This window comes from Saimiri boliviensis, chromosome 5 (genome assembly GCF_048565385.1).
Source record: "Saimiri boliviensis isolate mSaiBol1 chromosome 5, mSaiBol1.pri, whole genome shotgun sequence".
Taxonomy (NCBI): domain Eukaryota; kingdom Metazoa; phylum Chordata; class Mammalia; order Primates; family Cebidae; genus Saimiri; species Saimiri boliviensis.
Genome location: NC_133453.1, coordinates 96,029,018 through 96,048,768, shown reverse-complemented (window position 1 = coordinate 96,048,768; position 19,751 = coordinate 96,029,018). Strand labels below are relative to the sequence as shown.

General features: G+C 36.1%; 1 protein-coding gene across 5 annotated transcripts in view; it reads left to right on the top strand.

Moving 5' to 3' along the window:
* The window catches only part of KYNU (kynureninase), a 157,284-nt gene that overhangs the window by 13,919 nt on the left and 123,614 nt on the right, over positions 1–19,751 (top strand). For all 5 annotated transcript variants that reach the window (XR_012517773.1, XR_012517774.1, XM_074399733.1 and 2 more), the window contains one exon: positions 933–1,120. Coding sequence is in view for 3 of the 5 variants with exons in the window: in XM_074399733.1 (XP_074255834.1) it covers positions 952–1,120 (169 nt within the window). In the remaining 2 variants the exon portion in view is untranslated. The remainder of the gene's footprint in view (positions 1–932; positions 1,121–19,751) is intronic.

The following is a 19,751-nucleotide window of genomic DNA, read 5'->3' as shown; positions in this document are numbered from 1 at the left end:
GTTGACAAAGAAGAAATTTATAATTATTAACAGCACCAGGTGGATGAATCTCTTTGGTATTCATATGAACAAAATGCTAACATTTTAAGTAAAATTACCTTTTGCATGAATATGATTTTCACTCACAGCAAACAATTTTGTTCAGGTTCAGTATGCTCATAGTTTTCAAACCATGATCCAAGACACACTGGGGGTGGGACAGTGGCGTTGGGAAACAGAGAAAGACAAGCTAAGTGAGTCACTGCTTTCCTGCACTTTGACAAAGATCATCCTTACCATTTTTTCCTCATAAGATACCTAGAGGAAAAGGTTATGATGTTATATATGTTTGGAAGCCACAAATGACATATTCCTGGATAATAAGAATGGAATGAGCTCATGTTTAGTGAGAACTTACTCTGTCCTGAGCACTATTATCTAATTTAGTTCTTTTAATGTCTCTAAGTTACTATTATTTTCTTTTCTTTCTTCTTTTTTCTTTTCTTTGAGTTGCAGTCTTGCTCTGTCGCTCATACAGTGGTGCAATCCCAGCTCACTGAAACCTTCATCTCCTGGGTTCAAGCAATTATCTTGCCTCAGCCTCCTGACTAGCTGAGATTACAGGTGCCTGCCACCACGCTCAGCTAATTTTTGTATTTTTTTAAGGACAGATGGGATCTCACCATATTGGCCAGGCTGGTCTCGAACTCCTGACCTCAAGTGATCCGCCCACCTCAGCCTCCCAAAGTGCTGGGATTACAGGCATGAACCACCACGCCTGGCCTATTTTCTTTTCTTTTTTTTTTTTAAATACGTGAGAAAAACTCATGCATGGGGTTTAATGCTGGTTGGTTAAGTATATTATTTCTGAAGTTGGGAAAAAATAAGTCTAAAGGGCTCTTTTCCACAGGAAAATGATGGTGTCTAGATTATGTTTTATTATTCTATTTCAGTTTAAGAGAACAACTTGTAATGGAGCCTTCATCTCTTGAGCTGCCGGCTGACACAGTGCAGCGCATTGCAGCTCAACTCAAATGCCACCCAACGGATGAAAGGGTCGCTCTCTACCTAGATGAGGAAGATAAGCTGAGGCACTTCAGAGAGTGCTTTTATATTCCCAAAATGCGAGATCTGCCTCCAAGTAAGAACACTGAGAAGATTTTTTAAACGGATTTATTGATTTATTTATTTTTGCTACTGCATGTGTTCATTATAGTCTTTGAAAATCATTGTTTTATTACATAATAGAGCCGTTGCAATTATGTTTGAAAAACAAAAGGACCCTGGTGCTCTCAATCAACCTGTCAGCCTACCTTAGCCTCAAATTCTCTGTTTTCTCTCCTCCTCTGAAAATGCATACAGGGTACTTATACTGTCAACTACTTCTCTGAACAATCGAGTGACTGATTGAAAATTATAGGCAGATACATTTATTTGTTCTCTCAGCACTTGGGATTCAAAGCAATTCTTTTAGAATACAATGTTAGAATAGCTCCTATATTGTGCCACTTAGTTTATGATAATGTGATGTTTGTCTTAGAGAGAATATTATTTTGTGACCTGGATATAATAGGAGGGATGTTATATGAATAGCCATCTTTTCATGCTGTAAAGATGGCGAGGGTAAGAGTCACCAAGAAAAGAAACAATGAATGTCCAATAAATACATACTATATTTTAAAATAATATAGTAATCTGACTCTGTTCTGGGTTTGGGGAAGTCATTTTAAAATAATCAAACATAAGTAGCAAAGATATAGCAATAAAAAGAAATTCATCAGATTTAGCTTTACACCATTTTTTCATTAATTAAAAAAAGGTTCCCAGTTTGAATGGAATTAGTCTACCAAACTGGGTTTCACATGCTTTATAATAGTCTGATTTCATTTTATTCAGATTAAATGAGGTGCAATTTTGGGTACAGTACTCAGGATTCACGAAGGCCAGCTAATAACATTTTAGGATGTCTGGTTCATATAACACTAATATATACTATGTAACAGATGTGAAAACACCTATTCATCTTCTACTATGTACCTAACAAACCATAGAACTCTGGAAGGATGAAAGAAGAAAAATACCTGTATCCAACCTAAAATTGCATATTACCAATTGAGGGAGACATTGATAGAAATGACAGGTAGAAGATACCAAATAAAACAAGACCAAATAAAATAAGTGAAGGGATCTGAGACAACAGAAGAAAAATCTAGGTCATTCTGGAAGCTAAAATTAAAAGGACATTTTGATTTGACTCTTAAGAGATAAAATACTGGTGATATGTGCATCACACAATGTGGAAACCTTTAGAAATAACGAGGACCCACATGAGTCAAGTCAGGTCTGGTTGATAGTGGCCCTGCCTTGATGTGCTCTCTGGCCCACAGGACTCCTGTACTGAATCAGAATCCAGTTTAAAAACAGCATTGTGCCCCACTAATCACCAGGAAAATGCACGTCAAAACCACAGGGAGCTATCACCTCACACCCCTTCCTCTGAGTACTATTAAAAAGTGCAGGATATAAATATTGCCTAGGATGTAGAGTGATTGGAACTCTTTTGCACTGTTAGTGTGAACATAAAATGATGCAGTCACTCTAGGATGTCAGTTTCCTCAAAAACTGAAGAAGAGAATTACCATATGATCCAGCAATCTCACTTCTGGATATATTGCCAAAAGAATTAAAAGCAGGATCCCCAAAATATATTAGTATACCCATGTTCATAATAGTGTTATTCATGATAGCCAAAAGGTGGAAGTGGAATTAACCCACATGTCCATCAATGCATGAAAAGACAAGCAAAATGTGTGTGTGTGTGTGTGTGTGTGTGTGTGTGTGTGTGTTTGTGTGTGTGTGTGATGAAACCTTATTAAGTTTTAAAAAGAAAGGAACCCGTGATGCATGCTACATGGGCCATATGCATGAACCATGAGGACATCATGCCAAGTGAAATAATCAAGATGCAAAATGAAATATCCTGGATAATTCCAATTATAACAGTATCTAGATTAGTCAGATTTACAGAAATGGAAAGTAGAATGGTAGTTGTCACAAGCTTGAAGAGGGAGAAGGGGGGAGTTATTGCTTAATGGGTATAAAATTTCAATTTTGCAAGGGTGAGAAATTCTGGAGATTGATTGCACAACAATGTGAATGTACTTAACTGAATTGTATACTTAATATTGTTATGAGGGTAAATTTTAGGTGCATTTTAGCACAGTATTTTAAATACTTATCAAAAATAAAAATGTTTCCCCTTAGATAAAAAGCAGCATTGTACATATAACCACCTCTATTATACTTGAGTTGACTTAGAATCCTAATTATAGGTATAGTATTGATTTTCATTAGTTATCCAATAGAAAGTAATTCTGAAGGACTACTACGTTGGATAAGTCATTGCTGATTCTTAAAGAGAAGATACTGAAATTGATTTAATAAAGAATTTAAACAATTTGCTTGTTTAAAAAATATAGTTTTGCTGGACACAGTGGCTTACACCTGTAATCCCAGCACTTAGGGAGGCTGAGGCTGGAGGATCACTTGAGTCTAGAAGTTTGATACCAGCCTGAGCAACATGACAAAACCCCATCTCTACTAATGATACAAAAATTAATTAGGCATGATGGTATATACCTATAGTCACAGTTACTCCAGAAGCTGAAGTAGAAGGATCACCTGAGCCCAGTAGTTCAAGGCTGCAGTGAGCCATGATCACACCACCGCACTCCAGCCTAGGTGTTAAAGGAAGACCTGTCTCTAAATAACAATAATTATTCTAATAATTTGAATGACATAAGACTTTATTGACCCCAAGTGTTCTTTGACATCAGTGATCGTCAAAATGCGGTCCCTTAATCAAAAGCAGGATGTTCACCAGAGACCTTATCAGAATTGCAAGTTCTTGGGTCCTAACTCAGAATTACTGAATCGAGATTCTGAAGGTGAGGCCCAGCCTTCTGTTCTAGATCAGCTAGGATGACATGGTATCCCAGAATTGGGTCAATTAATTCCCGTTCTTGCTATTTTCACTTCAGTTGCATCTTACTGCCTAAGAATTCATCCATTCCGCAAATATTTATTAGTAATTTACCCTCCTCGAGACACTTCTCTCAGAACAGTTCAGAGAACCAGAGAGCAAAGCTGTCATATGAATGTCTATCTAGTATGACAACAGATAATAACCAAACTTAGAAACAATTACGTGCTACCTTTAGGTAGCACTTTACGTGATAATGAGGACTGTGAAGATGAGGGTGTAATCTTACCCAAGGTAGTCTGGGAAGGAAATGCTGGTGAGGTGCCATGTGAGCAGAGATGACAGCACTGTGAGGAAATGAGCCTCATGGAGCACAGGTGAAGCTGAGCCTGGTGGTGGTCCAAGTTCATGTTGGACATAGGTACCAACTCAGGAGCACATGATGTTATAGGGGCAAAAAGATAATACATTTTTCATATCTATCACAAGGGGAATGGCTGATGCTTCTATAACAAAGACAGGTAAGCAATAGAAAAACCCAGGGAAAACTCGTGATTTTATGCTAAGTCAAATGAAAGAAATGAATAGATGTGAAGAACTAGAATTGGAATAAAACATTACGATCTAACAGTAATCAGTGGGCAGTGGCAGGGGGACTCAGCAAGGTCTATATTTTTTAATTCTTCTTGGTCCCTCTGTGTAGCATTCCTTCTCTCTGAATACAGGGCAAGGCACCTGTCATGTGAAGGTCTATCAGGAAGAAGGGAAAAGGTCAGTGAATGAGCTTTCTAGGTTTTATGGTTTGCTTTAGGAGAGGATTTCAGTTTCTTTGACTCACCTGGCTGCAGAGTACAGGGCAGTGGATTGGAGAAGATCCAAAAGACCTTGTTTCTGAGGCCCTAACAATCTTCTTCAGTTCAAAGTCCTCAGCATTCCAAGGTGCCATATTTTAGAGTATTATGTTCTGACCCCCAATGGTGTTGAAAGTTCCTTCTTTTTTGTTTTGACAAGACGTAAATTCATCAGGAAACCAATGTTTCCTATCTTATTAAAACCTTCCAAGAGCCTCTAAAAATGATAAATCACATCAAATCATTTTGGGAGACTAGCATAACACCAAAAACAAATGTCTTTTAGCAGCTCTTAACAATGGAAAACAAAGAACAGAAATAAACAAGTTTTGAACAAATGTAAGGATCACAATTCCCAATACGAGATTTTTTTTTTTTTAATCTTGAAGAAAGGCTATAGGCATAACCTGTAGTTTTGATTTTTTCCATTACATATAATGTTTTCTCTAAGTTTCTAATGTAATTTTATTAAAATAAGTACTTTTCTATTCTAAGATGGTGTCTGAGATGTTATCGGGGAAAGGGGTCAAAAATATTTTTAATCAGTTTTTGTACTTATGTTCAAGAGCACAGTTGAAAAACAAGCAAAGGAAAGGAGGAAGAGAGAGCAAAGAAAAAAAAGAAAGAAGAAAGGAAGAAATAAGAAAGAAAAGGAAGAGAAATGCAGGGCATACATATGGAAAGACATCTTTCTATTTTTTTTAAATCATAAATATTCCTGTTTGAAACATCCTTATACCTAGATTTCTGAAAGCATATTGGATAACCTCATAAGATTTATGGTTTTTACGTGGGCACAAGACAAAGACAATCTTTTTCACAGTGTCAAACTGCCATCCAGGAAACTAGGTGTGCAAATTTACATTTCCTCCAACAGTAAAGGCAATTGCCTCACTGACTTTGGGGATTAGTAGGTTTGTTTTCGTTTCTGCTATTTGGGGCCAGGGTCTTGCTCTGTCACCAAGGCTGGAGTGCAGTGGTGTGATCTCAGCTCACTGCAGACGACCTCCCAAGGTGAAGTGATCCTTCCACCTTAGACCCCAGAGTAGCTGAGACTATTGGTGCATGCCACCACAACTGGCTAATTTTTGTATATTTTGTTGAGGCGGGGTTTTGCTGTGTTGGCCAGGCTGGTCACAAACTCCTGGACTCAAGCAGTCCTCCTGCCTCAGCTTCCCAAAGTGCTGGGATTACAGGTGTAAGCCACCAGGCCAGGCAGGGTTAGCAGTTTTAAGAATATCTGCTCATTAGATAACAAAAAATTATTCCATTCTTGTTTGAATTTGCTTCTTAGACAACCTTTGGAGATAGTTTTCATAAACTCCTTGGCCATTGCTTTTCTTTTTGTCTTAAGTTGCTCTTAATGTATAAATTTAATTTAAAACTAAAATAAATATAAGTGGTAATTAAAAAAAAATTTCTCTTAAGGATATAAATTCCTTCTTTCATGTATCTTAGGGATTTTAAGTGAAAATGTCCAGTCTATATAGCAGGCTAATAGCTAATAGCAACACCAGAAATGGATTCCAAATATTGTGACTGCTAGCCCAGGTCTCTTGACTCAATCCTGCTTTTGCTTTTTTTTTTTAAATTATTCAATTGAAATATAATTTATGGACCATAAAATTCACCCATTTTAAGTATACAATTTAATAATGTTTAGTAAGTGCATAAGATTACACTACCATCATAATCCACTTTCAGAACATTTCTTCATTCCTCTTTTTTATCTCTAGCCTAGGCAACTAGTAATCTATTGAACTTGCCATTATTTTGACCTGTATAGAAAATTATTAACTCGAAGAAATTTTTTACTAGTAAACTATATTTGGAATTATTTATTTTAAAAAGTCAGTGCTCCTTTCACTATTCTTTTCATAGCCAAATAATCCTCTACTTCAGTCTTACCACATATCCAGGAGAGAGATCAGTAAGTGACAATCAACTTTAGTAGACTCTAGTAAGTAGGTATAAATTTGAAGTCATCCAAACAAGATCATCTGTTACTTTACCCATGTAATTATTTGGCCTCGGATATAACTGGGATAACAAAATAGTCATGCTTAAGTCTGTCTCCAGGGCTTCCATATAACATCGTAGAGAGCCTCTTAAATGCAACTGTTTGGAGGCTTAGAAGGCTGCGACAGATATGAAGTATCAGTGCATGAAATATAGGAAAACATACTTTTCTCTATAAACTAGAATTCTTTACTCAACAACAGATAAAGATATGTTAAATAAAAGGTTTTATCCAGCTATAAAAGGATATGTATTTATAACTAATTTTAATAATCTAGTAAATCTCTAATTTTCATAAGAAAAGCAATTAAGTGTATTCCTTAGTTAGAAGTTGCATTTTATAGACATTGCAACTTTTTTTTTTTAGATGGGGTCTTGTTCTGCCTCTCTCTGTCACCCAGGCTGGAGTGTAGTGGTACAATTTTGTCTCATAACAACCTCCATCCCCCTGAGCTCAACGAATCCTCCCTCCTCACCCCACACATCAATTAGGTGGGACAACAGATGTGTGCCACTACACCTGGCTAAGTTTTTATATTTTTGGTAGAGATAGGGTTTCACCATGTTTCCCAGGCTGGTTTCAGACTCCTGAGCTCAAGTCATCTGCCCATCTCAGCCTCCAAAGTGTTGGTATTACAGGCAACAGCCACAGCACCTGGCCAACATTACAAACTTTTCATGTTACTTGAATTCTGCATTCTAGTGGGCATATTTGTTATCTTGCCATCTCATTTGCATTGGACTGTCTGCTCCCTGAGTGTAGGAACTGTCTTCTTTCTCTGTGAATGAGTGGGAGTCACCCAGGCAGACCTTAGAGTAGAGTGAGGTCCAGTCACAAAGGGGGAACAGCATTTGCAAACACACAATAGAAAACATAGTTGCTTTGACCCATAAAAATAGTTTTACATGATCAAATTATGTCATGTAAAAAGCTGGGTGTGGGTAAATAGTAAATAATAAGGTGTGGAATAGGGAATGCAGGATGCTAGGATAATTGGTATAATTGGGTGGATAGTAAATGAGTGCTTAAGACTAGCAGTAAATATGAAGAAGTAAATGTAATACAAGTGGATTAAAAGGAAAATATTCAATAAATATATAAAATACTATTAAATAAACCTGATTTAGTAGTAAGAGAGACATAGCATGAACCATACTTTCTGGTTTATATGAATAGAGGTGATATTTACTGATACAATTAACTCATTTGGGAGCTAGTCATTGAAAGAGAAACTTGTTTTTTCCTTGTTTGTTTGCCGCTCTGTCACCTGTGGCCTTGACTTCCAAGTCCAAGTAGGTGGCAGCTGTTACAAGCAGTGAGAAGCAGACAGGGACAAAGAAGAAAAGACAAATATGCGTGTGCGCTCCCCCTTGAGAAAGGTTTCAGAGGTTGCCTCGTGACCTGTTCACTTAAGCCCGCTGGACCACTGGTTGGTCATGGCCTTGCCTATCTGCAAAGAAGATTGAGTATAAAACACAGTTTTTGTTATTGGTGGCCACATGCAAAGCTAACAATTCTATTTCTGTAAAGAAAAAATGAAATGGCACTTAGGGTACAGCTAGCAGTTGAGTTTAGTTAGAAGGTAGTAATGTGACAGCCATCAGCATTTAGGTAATAGTTGAAATGGTGGGGATGGATGATATTATCTAGGCATCATACCCAAGTGAGAAGAAGGTGGTGGAAACAAAATCTTAAGAATTGACAAAGAACTCTAGAAAGAGCCAAAGACATAGAAGAACAAGGAAAATGTAGTATTCTCAAACCAAGGAAAGTGACACATTCAAAGAAATGATAGCTTGCCATCATCAGCTATCACAGAGACTGTATAAGCCTTTCATGTTAGCAGTCAGGAGAGATTTATTAAATTGCCTTAACTTTAACAGCTTCAGTGGAATGACAGGGAGGGAAACTATTTATTTCTAGGTGTCATTGAAGGAGTAAAGTATTGGAAATGAGATTTTTAGACTTCTTTTCCAAAAAACCTTACTATAAAAGGAAACCTAGCAAAGAACAAAAGGAAATGAATGAATGTTTTTCAAGGAAGGTAGGGGCTTGAATATGATTATGCACTGAGAAGACAGTATGGGAAAAAGAGAAGCAGACAGGCAGATAACAGAGGTAAACCCTATTTTCAACCAAGCAGAGTCCGTACTGGTTCTGTTGTCTATTTCTACCTTTTTCAGGTCATGGAATCCAATATTCTAAGATAATGCAAATTGCTGAAGACCACCTTTGTCTACTCTCTAAGGATATATTGGCATCTATGTCTAAGGTCAGCATTAGACAGATTGAGGTTTTACAAAGAAATCTCAAGACAGATTGAGGTTTTACAAAGAAATCTCAAGGTCCCAACCAACTGTTCCATATTTTTGACAATGTGATACCAGGCATACCTCAGCCATAGGACAAAGGACTGGGAATAGAGAGATTCTTACCAGGAGAGTACACTTTCACTTGGCTGGGACAATGCTTGGTCTTTTCTTGTCTTGGGAACTCTTTCCTCAAGGGATTTTATCCACAAAGATGTGGAAAATCTCTTTTGGAATCCTCGGAATACCAAGTATTTCTCCCTCAGATGCCATACCAACCACCAATCTAGGCCTCGGAGAGAACTAATGGGTTCCAAATTAGACAAGAATATCTAAGGAGTGTGTGCAAGTGAACTGTAGTGACCCCACATTTTTCTCCATCTTTCTCCTGAAATTATAGGAAAAATATTCAAAGTCCAAGAAGCTTGTTGGGAGAATAGCCTTGTATGGGGCATCCCTATCAGAAAAATGAAATGAATATTTCCTCAGCACACCACCAGGAAATTTAATATTATGAGGTATAGAGCAACACAAAAAAAGTTCACTCACTACATTCTGAATAATAGTAAAGAGAAGAATATACTTTTTATTGAGTAAAATGCACAAATCATACATCTCCATGAATTTTATAACATAAGCACATCTGTGTAACAAGATCCTACATCAAGAAACAGCATTGCCAGCACTTGCGGAAACTGCCTTGTACCCACCTTCAGGCACTGCCTCTACAGGGTTAACCAGTGTTTCTGTAGCCAGTATTTGAGTATCAGTTTCTGAAGTTTTACCTAAAATTCACTCCAAGTTCTTATTCATTCAAAGACCCAAACACGGGGATCTGGTCTAACATATGTGAATGCCACAACTTTAACATATATTTAAGAAAATAGGTTTAATAGAAAATAGGTTTCAAATGAAATTATGTATGTTTCCATAGAGAGAGAGAAATGGAATATTTGTTTGTTTGTTTGTTTTTGAAATGGAATTTCGCTCTTGTTGCCAAGGCTGGAGTGCAATGGTGCAATCTCATCTCACCGCAACCTCCACCTCCCAGGTTCAAGTGATTCTCCTGCCTCAACCTCCTGAATAGCTGGATTGCAGGCATGTACCACCATGCTCAGCTAATTTTGTATGTTTAGTAGAGACGGGGTTTCTCCATGTTAGTCAGACTGATCTCGAACTCCTGACTTTGGTGATCTGCCTGCCTCAGCCTCCCAAAGTGCTGGGATTACAGGTATAAGCCACTATGACGGGCTTACTTCCTTCTTTAAACTAATGTCATAGTTCAATTATTTAAGCCAGACAGTTAAAACTGGTTCTTTCTGTTCAAGTGTATGACTCACCCCTGTAACCCAACACTCTGGAAGGCTAAGCCAGGAGGGTGGCTTGAGTCTAGGAACTCAACATCAGCCTGGGTAACATAGTGAGACCCTGTCACTACACACCTTTATCATGTTCATAATTTTATTTAACAAATGCTACTGGATCATGATGTTTCCTGCATTTTATTTTTTTTTAATTTCATCCTAAGATCTTTTATCCCTCATTAAGAGGGATTGGTAGAATGGTCTCTTTCCTGACAGAAGTGTGAAATAACTTGCTCATCAGGAGAATTTTTTATTGATATTGTTAATATTTAAATTCACATTCCATAAAATGGAATATTTTTTCATACAGTCTGAATTTTAACACATGTATAGAATAATATAAACGCCTCTTCTTTCAGTATATAGAACAATTCCATAACCCCCAAAAGACTCCTTTATGCTAGCCCTTTGTAACCAATCTCTCTGCTATATGTATAATCCCTGACAGCCACTAATCTATTTTATATCCCTATACCTATTTTATATCCCTATTGTCTTTTCCAGAATATATGCAAAATATTCTCTTTTCCAGTATATGTGAAGAAATTATATACTGTATTCAGTCTTTATATTGATTTCCTTTATTTAAGGAAATGCCTTTGAGATTAGCAGTTATGTCAATGAAGTGTTTCTTTTTATTGCTGAATAGTCTTCTACCCTAAGAATGGACTGCATTTATTCATTTGCCCACTAAAGAGCATTTCAGCTGTGCCCAGCTTTGGTGATTATGAATAGCTACTACAAACATTCATGTACAGGATTTTATGTAAATGTAAATTTTTTATCTAAAATTATTTTAAGATCAGATAGTAAATATTTCACTCTTTACAGGTTTCAGGTATTCTTTTTTATTTTTACTTTTTGAGATAGGATCTTGCCCTGCCACCCAGGCTGGAGTGCAGTGGCATAATCACAGCTCACTGCAGCCTTGATCTCTCTGGCTCAAGTAATACTTCCATCTTAGTCTCGTGTATAGCAAGAGCTACAGGTGTGCACCACCACACCAGCCTAAGATTTTAACTTTTTGTAGGGATGAGGTCTCACTCTGTTGCCTAGGCTGATCTTGAACTAGACTCAAGCAGTCCCTATTCCTTGGCCTTCCAAAGTGCTAGGATTGCAGGTGTGAGCCACTTCACCTTGCCAGGCCTCATATATTCTTTCTCTTTTTTTTTTTTTCCTTTGACCTTTCCTAGTTTTCCTTCTTCCATTTATAAATTGTAAAAACATTCTTAGCTTTCAGGCCATACAAAAACAGGTCATGGGCTTGATTTGGAACTCAATCCACAGTTTGTCAAGTCCTGTTTTAGAATGCTACAAGTCGATTGCTGGATCATATTATAGGTACATGTTTAACTGTAGAAGAAACTGACACATTTTTCCAGAGTGGCTGTACCATTTTGCATTTTGCATTGCCACCATAATGTGTGCAAATGCCTATTGTTCTCCATCTTCACCCCCAGTTGGTATTGTCAGGTTTTTTATGGTTTTGTTTTTAGTCATATGTGTATGTAGAAGTATCTTATTTTGGTATTTATATGCATTTTCCTAGTGGATGATGAACTCAACATTAAACATTTCATAAGCTTATGTACCATCCATACTCTAGAGAAATGTCTCCTCAAATCTTTTGACTACTTTTTTTAATTGGAATTTTCTTTAATTGTTGAATTTTGTTGTTTGAGCAGGGGGAGGTGGATCTGTTTTTTATTATTATTTTTAAGACACAGTCTTGTTCCATTACCAGGCTGGAGTGAAGTGGTACAGTTAGAGCTCACTCCATCCTTGACCATCTTGGGCTCAAGAAAAATCTCCTGCTTTAGCTTCTCGAATAGCTGAGACCAGGCATGTGCCACCATGCCTGGCTAATTTTAAGAGACAGGGTCTTGCTTTGTTGCCCAGGCTGGTCTTAAACTCCTGGCTTCAAGAGATCCTCCCACCTTGGCATTTCAAGGTGCTTAGACAACAGATGTGAGTCATGTTTTTTGTTTTAAAAGAGTTCTTTATGCATTCAGGGTACAAGTTGTTTGTTAAATAAGCGATATGAAAATATCTTCTCACAGTCTAGCTATCTTTCTAATCTCTTATTAGCATCTATAAAAGAACAAATGATTTTAACTTTGAGGATGCACAATATATATTTTTTTCTTTTATGGATTGTGCTTTAGGTACCATGTCTAAAAGCTCCTCACCTAACCATCAGTCCTAAAGATTTCTTTGGCCCATAATTTATTTAGAAGTGTGTTGTTTTATTTCCAAATCTTTGGACATTTCTCAGTTTTCTTTTTATTATTGATTTGTAGTTTAATTCTATTGTGGTTAGAGAACATTTGTAAAGGTTTGTTTTTGACCCAGAAACAATGGTTTCTCTTAATGCCTCTCCATGTGCATTTGAAAGAATATTTATTCTGCTGCTATTTGCTGGCATGTTCTTTAAAAGCCAGTTACGTTCATTTGCTTCATGGTGTTTTCAGTTCTGGGGATTATTTGTCTACTGATAAAATGTAGACCTAGTTCCTCAGAGGACGCTGGTCGCAGATTTATGGACATAATCATAAATCCCACTTAAGCACTATTCCAAATTGCTGAAACTCAATTCAATATTACTACCAACAATAACAACACAACAAATAAATCACGTTAGTACCACAGTTATTAAGACTGGGACAGTTTTACAATTAGACAGTTCTTACCCAACAAATTTATATTAGATCCTTGTATTTTTCTTGGTAATACTAGAGATCCAAATAATCAAACCACAAATGAGCCAAACACAGTTGAAATCTTTATGCTTTCTATTACTAATTATAATACAATCAGCAACAATTTCAGGTTCACCAATCTGTAGAAACATTGTATATCTTTAGGGATATGCTTTTCTTCTTTTTCTTTAAATTTGGAAATAAATTATTGGTTAAAAAAATAAGCAACACTCAAGTTTCTCAAATGAACAATCATAGTATGTTGGAATTTTAACCTATATTTTCTAAACAGAAGAGCATTCTAATAAAATCCCTAAACTCACTTGGCTTTTTAGTAGAGTAATATTTTCACATGCAGATATGGAGGAAAATATGTTAAATGTAAATTCTTTTTTCTTCACTCTATTCATTTATGTATTTATTTATTTGAGACAGGATGTCTCTTTGTCACCTAGGCTGGAATCCAGTGATGCTATCAGAGCTCACTGCAGCCTCAACTTCCTGGATTCAAGTGATCCTCCCACTGCAGCCTCCTGTGTAGCAGGGACCACAGGCATGCACCACCACCTGTGGTTAATTTTTTTAAAATTTTTTCCCAGACGTGGTGTCCAGCTCCTGAGATCAAGTGGTATGCCCACCTTGGCCTCCCAAGATGCTGAAATTACAGGCATGAGTCACTGCACTCAGCTGAATTCTTCTCAAAACCAGTAAACCACACGTTTCCCATAGAAGTTAACTTCCACAGAGATGTTTGTTCTTTTTTTTTTTTTTTTTTTTTTTTTCATACTGCTTTACTGCCAGGCCAAAAAATTGTCATCAAGATCCTAGCAATTCCTTCAACCAACCCCAGGACTTCACTTCCAAAATAACTATTTAGCATCAAATGTGCTCTTAAATCATAGACCACAACTTTCATAAGCTTTAATTCTTAGCTGTGTCTTAGGATTTTCCTGAAATATGAAAGGCAGGAAGTTGTATTCCCTAGTTCGAGGGGAAAAAATCAATTTGGATTCAATGGTATATAAACACAAGAAATATTTACTTCAAAAAAATTGTTATAAAGCAAAATATGTTACAAACTAATTTTTCAATCTGACCTCAAATACCTAGATAGTAATATTGCAAAAATAAACATTAATTATGCAGAAAGAATTTTTAAAATTTTGCAATGCTGAAATTAATGAGAGGAAATACTGATACTTCAAATATTTTTTACCCAGACAAGCCATTTAAAAAATATTGGAGCTTATCTTTGCTTTTTTATCAAAAGGTATTGTTACTTCTAGATTTCCTCTTCAATTTGTAAAAAGAAAAGGAAAATATAGTTAGTTTCTTATTAAACTTACAACTGATTTTCAATATGAGTTTGTTCATTGAGTGTTTGCATATGTGTGAGTTTGGGAGTTAGAAGTATGTTGAGATTTTTATTCTTTTAGCTCTTGGGGCAACTGGACTGGGCCCTTCACCTCTGTCCTAAAGTAGCCTTTTAATTTTATTACAAATGGCAAACAGTGTAATTTCCTGTATGTTTCATCCGTGAAAAATATTGGAAAGTTTTGAGTTCATATGTATTCTATTACTGAATTTTAAAATATTTAAAATGGACTTAATTAAATCTTAAATTACAGTAAACTTACACTGTATTAAGTTGAAGGTAAGCTACCTTCTGTGACCTTGGATAATTTAATTAAATAAAGGAGTCTCATTTTTTTGTTGTTGTTTACTTTTTGTTTTGTTTTTAATGAGTATATTAAATGCCAGGCCATCTGCAGTGAGTTCACATAAGGAATTGGTTGGGGATCTTTTTAAAGAATATGCCTAAATTAGAGTCCCTCGTCAAAAAATTTAGAGTTTCTGAGTCAAACCCAGGGACTGTGATAGCCCAGTATCTAATCCCTTATAAAATATAAAATGCTCTATTTTCTAATTATAGAATTAAAACAAATTATTTCAGGAATATTATTATTACCAGTTTTAACAGTAACATATCTGTATATGTGTAATATTAACATGAATGGCAGTTTATGTCATTCAAACACAGACTGTCTGGTACTTGTATCTAACAATGCATTTACAATTGTGGTCATGCATGGCCAATGTTGATTATGTTAATAGGATGTTCTAAACATACATCAAATGCTTTTTTTGTGGAAGTCATTTTGACAGATAATCCGTATATGTAGAAGATACAAATCTTTACACAAAAGCTTTAACATAGTTGCAATTCAAATTCAAATTAGCTTTATTGGGATGCCAACAATGAATATATTAAGGGGGCATACAGGCATAACTCATTTTATTACACTTCGCTGTCTTGTATTATTATTTTTTTAATTTCAACTTTTATTATAGTTTCAGGGGATACAGGTGCAAGTTTATTATATGGGTAAATCACATGATGCCAAGATTTGGAGTACAAATGATCCTGTTACCCAGGTAGTGAACATTGTACCCAAAAGGTAGTATTGTTCCTACCTTCATAGCTCTATGTACCAAATGTTTAGCTCTCATCTAAAAAGGAGAACATATAGTATTCAGTTCTCTGATCATGAATTAATTCACTTAAGATAATGGCCTCCAGCTATATCCATGGTATTGCAAAGGTCATGATTGCATTCTTTTTATGACTATGTAGAATTTCTTGGTATATTTGTAGCACATGCTCTTTGTCCAATCCACCACTGAAGGGCATCTAGATTAATTCTATATCTTTGCTTTTGTGAATAGTTCTGCAGTGAATCTACAAGTGCTTGTGTTCTTCTAGCAGAACAACGTATTTTCCTTTAGGTATATACCTGGTAATGGGATTGCTGGGTCAAATAGTAGTTCTATTTTAAATCCTGTGAGAAATCTCCACTGCTTTCCACAGTGGCTAAACTAATTCATATTTCTACCGAAGATGTACAAGTTTTTGTTTTCTTTGCAACCTTATTTTTTTATTTTTTAGTAATAGCTGTTCTGACTGTTGTGAGATGGTCTCTCATTGTGGTTTTGATTTGCATTTCACTAACAACTATTAATGTTGAGCATTTTTTCATTTATTTGCTGGCTGCCTGTATGTTTTCTTTTGAGAAGTGCCTATTCATGTTCTTTGCCCATTTTTTAATGGAGTTATTTGTTTTTTGCTTGTAGAATTGCTTAAGTTCCTTATAGATTCTGGATATTTGATCTTTACAAGGCATAGTTTGTGAATATCTTCACCCATTCTGTAGGTCTGTTTACTCTGCTGACAGTTTCTTTTGCTGTGCAAAAGCTCTTTAGCTTCATTAGGTCCCACCTCTCAGTTTTAGGGGTTTCTTGAAACTGCTATTGAGGACTCAGTCACAAATCCTTTGTCAAGCCCACTGTCCAGGATGATATTTCTTAGGTTTTCTTCTAGGAATTTTACAATTTTAAGCCTTACGTTTTAGTCTTATCCATCTTGAGTAAATAGTTGTATATGGTGAAAGGTAGGGGTCCAGTTCCATTCTTCTGCATATTGCTGGCCAGTTATCCCAGCATCACCTATTAAATAAGAGTTCTTACCCCATTGCTTGTTTTTGTCAACTTTGTCAAAGATTAAACTGTTGTAGATATGTGGCTTTATTTTGGGTTCTTTGTCATGTTCCATTGGTCTATGTATATGTTTTGGTCCCAGTACCATGCTGTTTTGGTTATTGTAGCTTTATAGTTTGAAAACAGGTAATATGATGCCATCAGCCTTGTTGTTTTTGCTTAGGATTGCTTTGGGTATTCAGACTCTTTATTGGTCACATATAAATTTTTAGAATAGATTTTTCCATTTCTGTGAGAAATGATATTAATAGTTTGATGGGAATAGTTTTGAACCTCTAAATTGCTTTGAGCAATATTGTGGTTTCCATAATATAGATTCTTCCAATCCATGAGTATGGAATGTTTTTCTATTTGTTTGTGTCATCTATGATTTTTCTTTGAGCAGTGTTTGTAGTTCTCCTTATAGAGACCTGTCTCTTCCTTGGTTAGATATATTTCTTGTTGTTTCACTGTTTTTTGGCTGTTGCAAATGAGATTGTATTATTGATTTGGCTCTCAGCTTGAACATTATTGGCATATAGAAATGCTCCTGATTTTTTAATGTTGATTTTGTATCCTGAAAATTTACCAAAGATGTTTAGCAGTTCTAAGAGCATTTTGTGGAGTATTTAGGATTTTCTAAGTATAGAATCTTATCATTAGTAAAGATAGATAATTCTTTTTCTATTTAGATGTCTTTTCTTTCTTTCTCTTGACTGATTGCCCTGGCTAGGATTTCCAGTACTATATTGAACAGGACTGGAAGTGCTGTTCTCACTCTCAACAGGAGTGAGAGATATCTTTGACTTGTTCCAGTTCTTGAGAATGCTTCCAACTTTTACTCATTCAGTATGATGTTGGCTGTGGGTTTATCACAGATGGCTCTTATTATTTTGAGGTATGTTCATTTAATACCTAATTGTTAAGGGTTTTTATCATAAAGGGATATTGGATTTTACTGAAAGCTTCTTCTATACCTATTGACATGATCATAAGGTTTTTGCTCTCAATTCTCTTTATATAGTGAATCACATTTGTAGATTTACATGTGTTGAACCAACCTTGCATCCCAGGAATAAAACTTACTTGAATATGGTGAAATAAATTTTTGATGTGCTTCTGGATTTCCGTTGCTAGTCTTTTGCTGATGATTTTTGCATCTGTGGGGATACCGACCTGTAATTTCGTTGTTGTTGTTGTTGTTGTTATTGTTATTTCTTTGCCAGATTTTGGTATTGAGTGATGTTGGCTTCCTAGAATGAGTTGGGAGGATTCACCTTCTTCTTTTTTTGGAATAGTTTCAGCAGTATTGGTACCAGCTCTTCTTTGTAAGTTTGACAGAATTTGGCTGTGAATCCTTCTGGTGTAGAGCTTTCTTTGGTTGGTAAGTTTTTTACGACTGATTCAACTTTGAAACTCTATTGGAATATTCAGGGTCTTAGTTTCTAACTGGTTTGGTCTTAGGAGGTTGTATCTTTCCAGGAATTTATCTATCTATTTCCTTCAGATTGTCTAGTTTTCATGAATAAAGTGTTCAAAAGAGTCTCTGACGAACTTTTGCATTTCTGTAGGATTAGTTGTAATGTCATCTTCGTTTTTTCTGATTGTGCATATTTGAATCTTCTTTATTTTTCCCTTTTTAATCTAGATGGTAGTCTGCCAATCTTGTTTATCCCTTTAAAGAAACAGCTTTTTGTTTTGATAATCCTTTTAGGACTTGATTTCATTCTTTCCTGCTTTGATTTCAGTTATTTATTTTACCAACATTGGGGTTAGTTTGTTCTTGGTTTTCTAGTTCCTCTTGGTGTGTTATTTTTGTTAACTGTAGATCTTTCTAACTTTTGATGTAGGTGCTTAGCACTATAAATTTTCCTCATAATACTGTGTTTGCTGCATCTCAGAGATTTTGGCATGTTGGTGTGTCTCTGTTTTCATTTATTTCAAATAATTTTTTGATATCTGCCTTAATTTCATTTTTCACCCCAAAGTCATTCAGGAGTAAGATGCTTAATTTCTATGTAATAGTTTACTTCTGAAAGATCTTCTTGGTATTGATTTCTACTTTTATTCCACTGCAGCCTGAAAGTATGTTTGGTATGAATTTGATTTTTTTTAATTAATTGAGATTTGCTTTATCTCAAAGCCTGTGGTCAATTTTAGAGTATGATCTGCGGTTGATGGGTGGAATATTTTGTAGATGTCAATTAGGTCCAACTGGTTAAGTATTGAATAGAAGTTTAAAACTTCTTTATTAGTTTTCTGACTTGACGATCTATCTAATGCTGTCAGTGGGTGCTGAAATCCCCTACTAGTATTAACTATCTAAGTCTTTTCATAGGTCTAGAAGTACTTGTTTTATGAATCTGGGTGTTCCAATGTTTGGTATGTATATATTTAGGATAGTATAGTGTTCTTGCTTAATTGAACCCTTTATCATTATGTATTGTCCTTCTTTGACTTGTTTTATTGTGTTTTCTTAGACAATCTGGCCACTCCTTGGCACCATTTCAGCAGCCTCTATTGGGGATATGGTAGCTGATGCCTAGCTGCTCAAGGATCCAAGGCCTGTGAGCTTCAGTGGTGCCCCTGCAAAGACTCTAGGCTGATCTCTGTGTTGATTTGGAGTTCCACTGGGGTCAAGGGCTTCTCCCATGCCCAGGATTGCAAAGGTCTATGGCAGAAATTTGGATCCCCTGGGAACCCTCACTCATCAACCCTTTCCTGACTTTAGGGAGCTTTCCCCAGCCCTATACTGGTCCCAAGTGGGCAGGTCCTTGGCTTCGCTCCTGTTTTCTCTGTGGAGCCTATGGTTCTTGTTGAATCCAAACATGATCTCTTAGATGATCTACTTAAAGAGGTATCATTTACTCGCCACTTTGTTTCCTCTCTCAATTAGAGCAGCACAAGCACACAGTAGCTACTTCTAGTCAGCCACCTGGAACACCTCACCTGTTTTCCTGATTGGAAAACTGCCCATACCTGGGGAGTTCTGATTTTGCTTTACAGTGCTTTA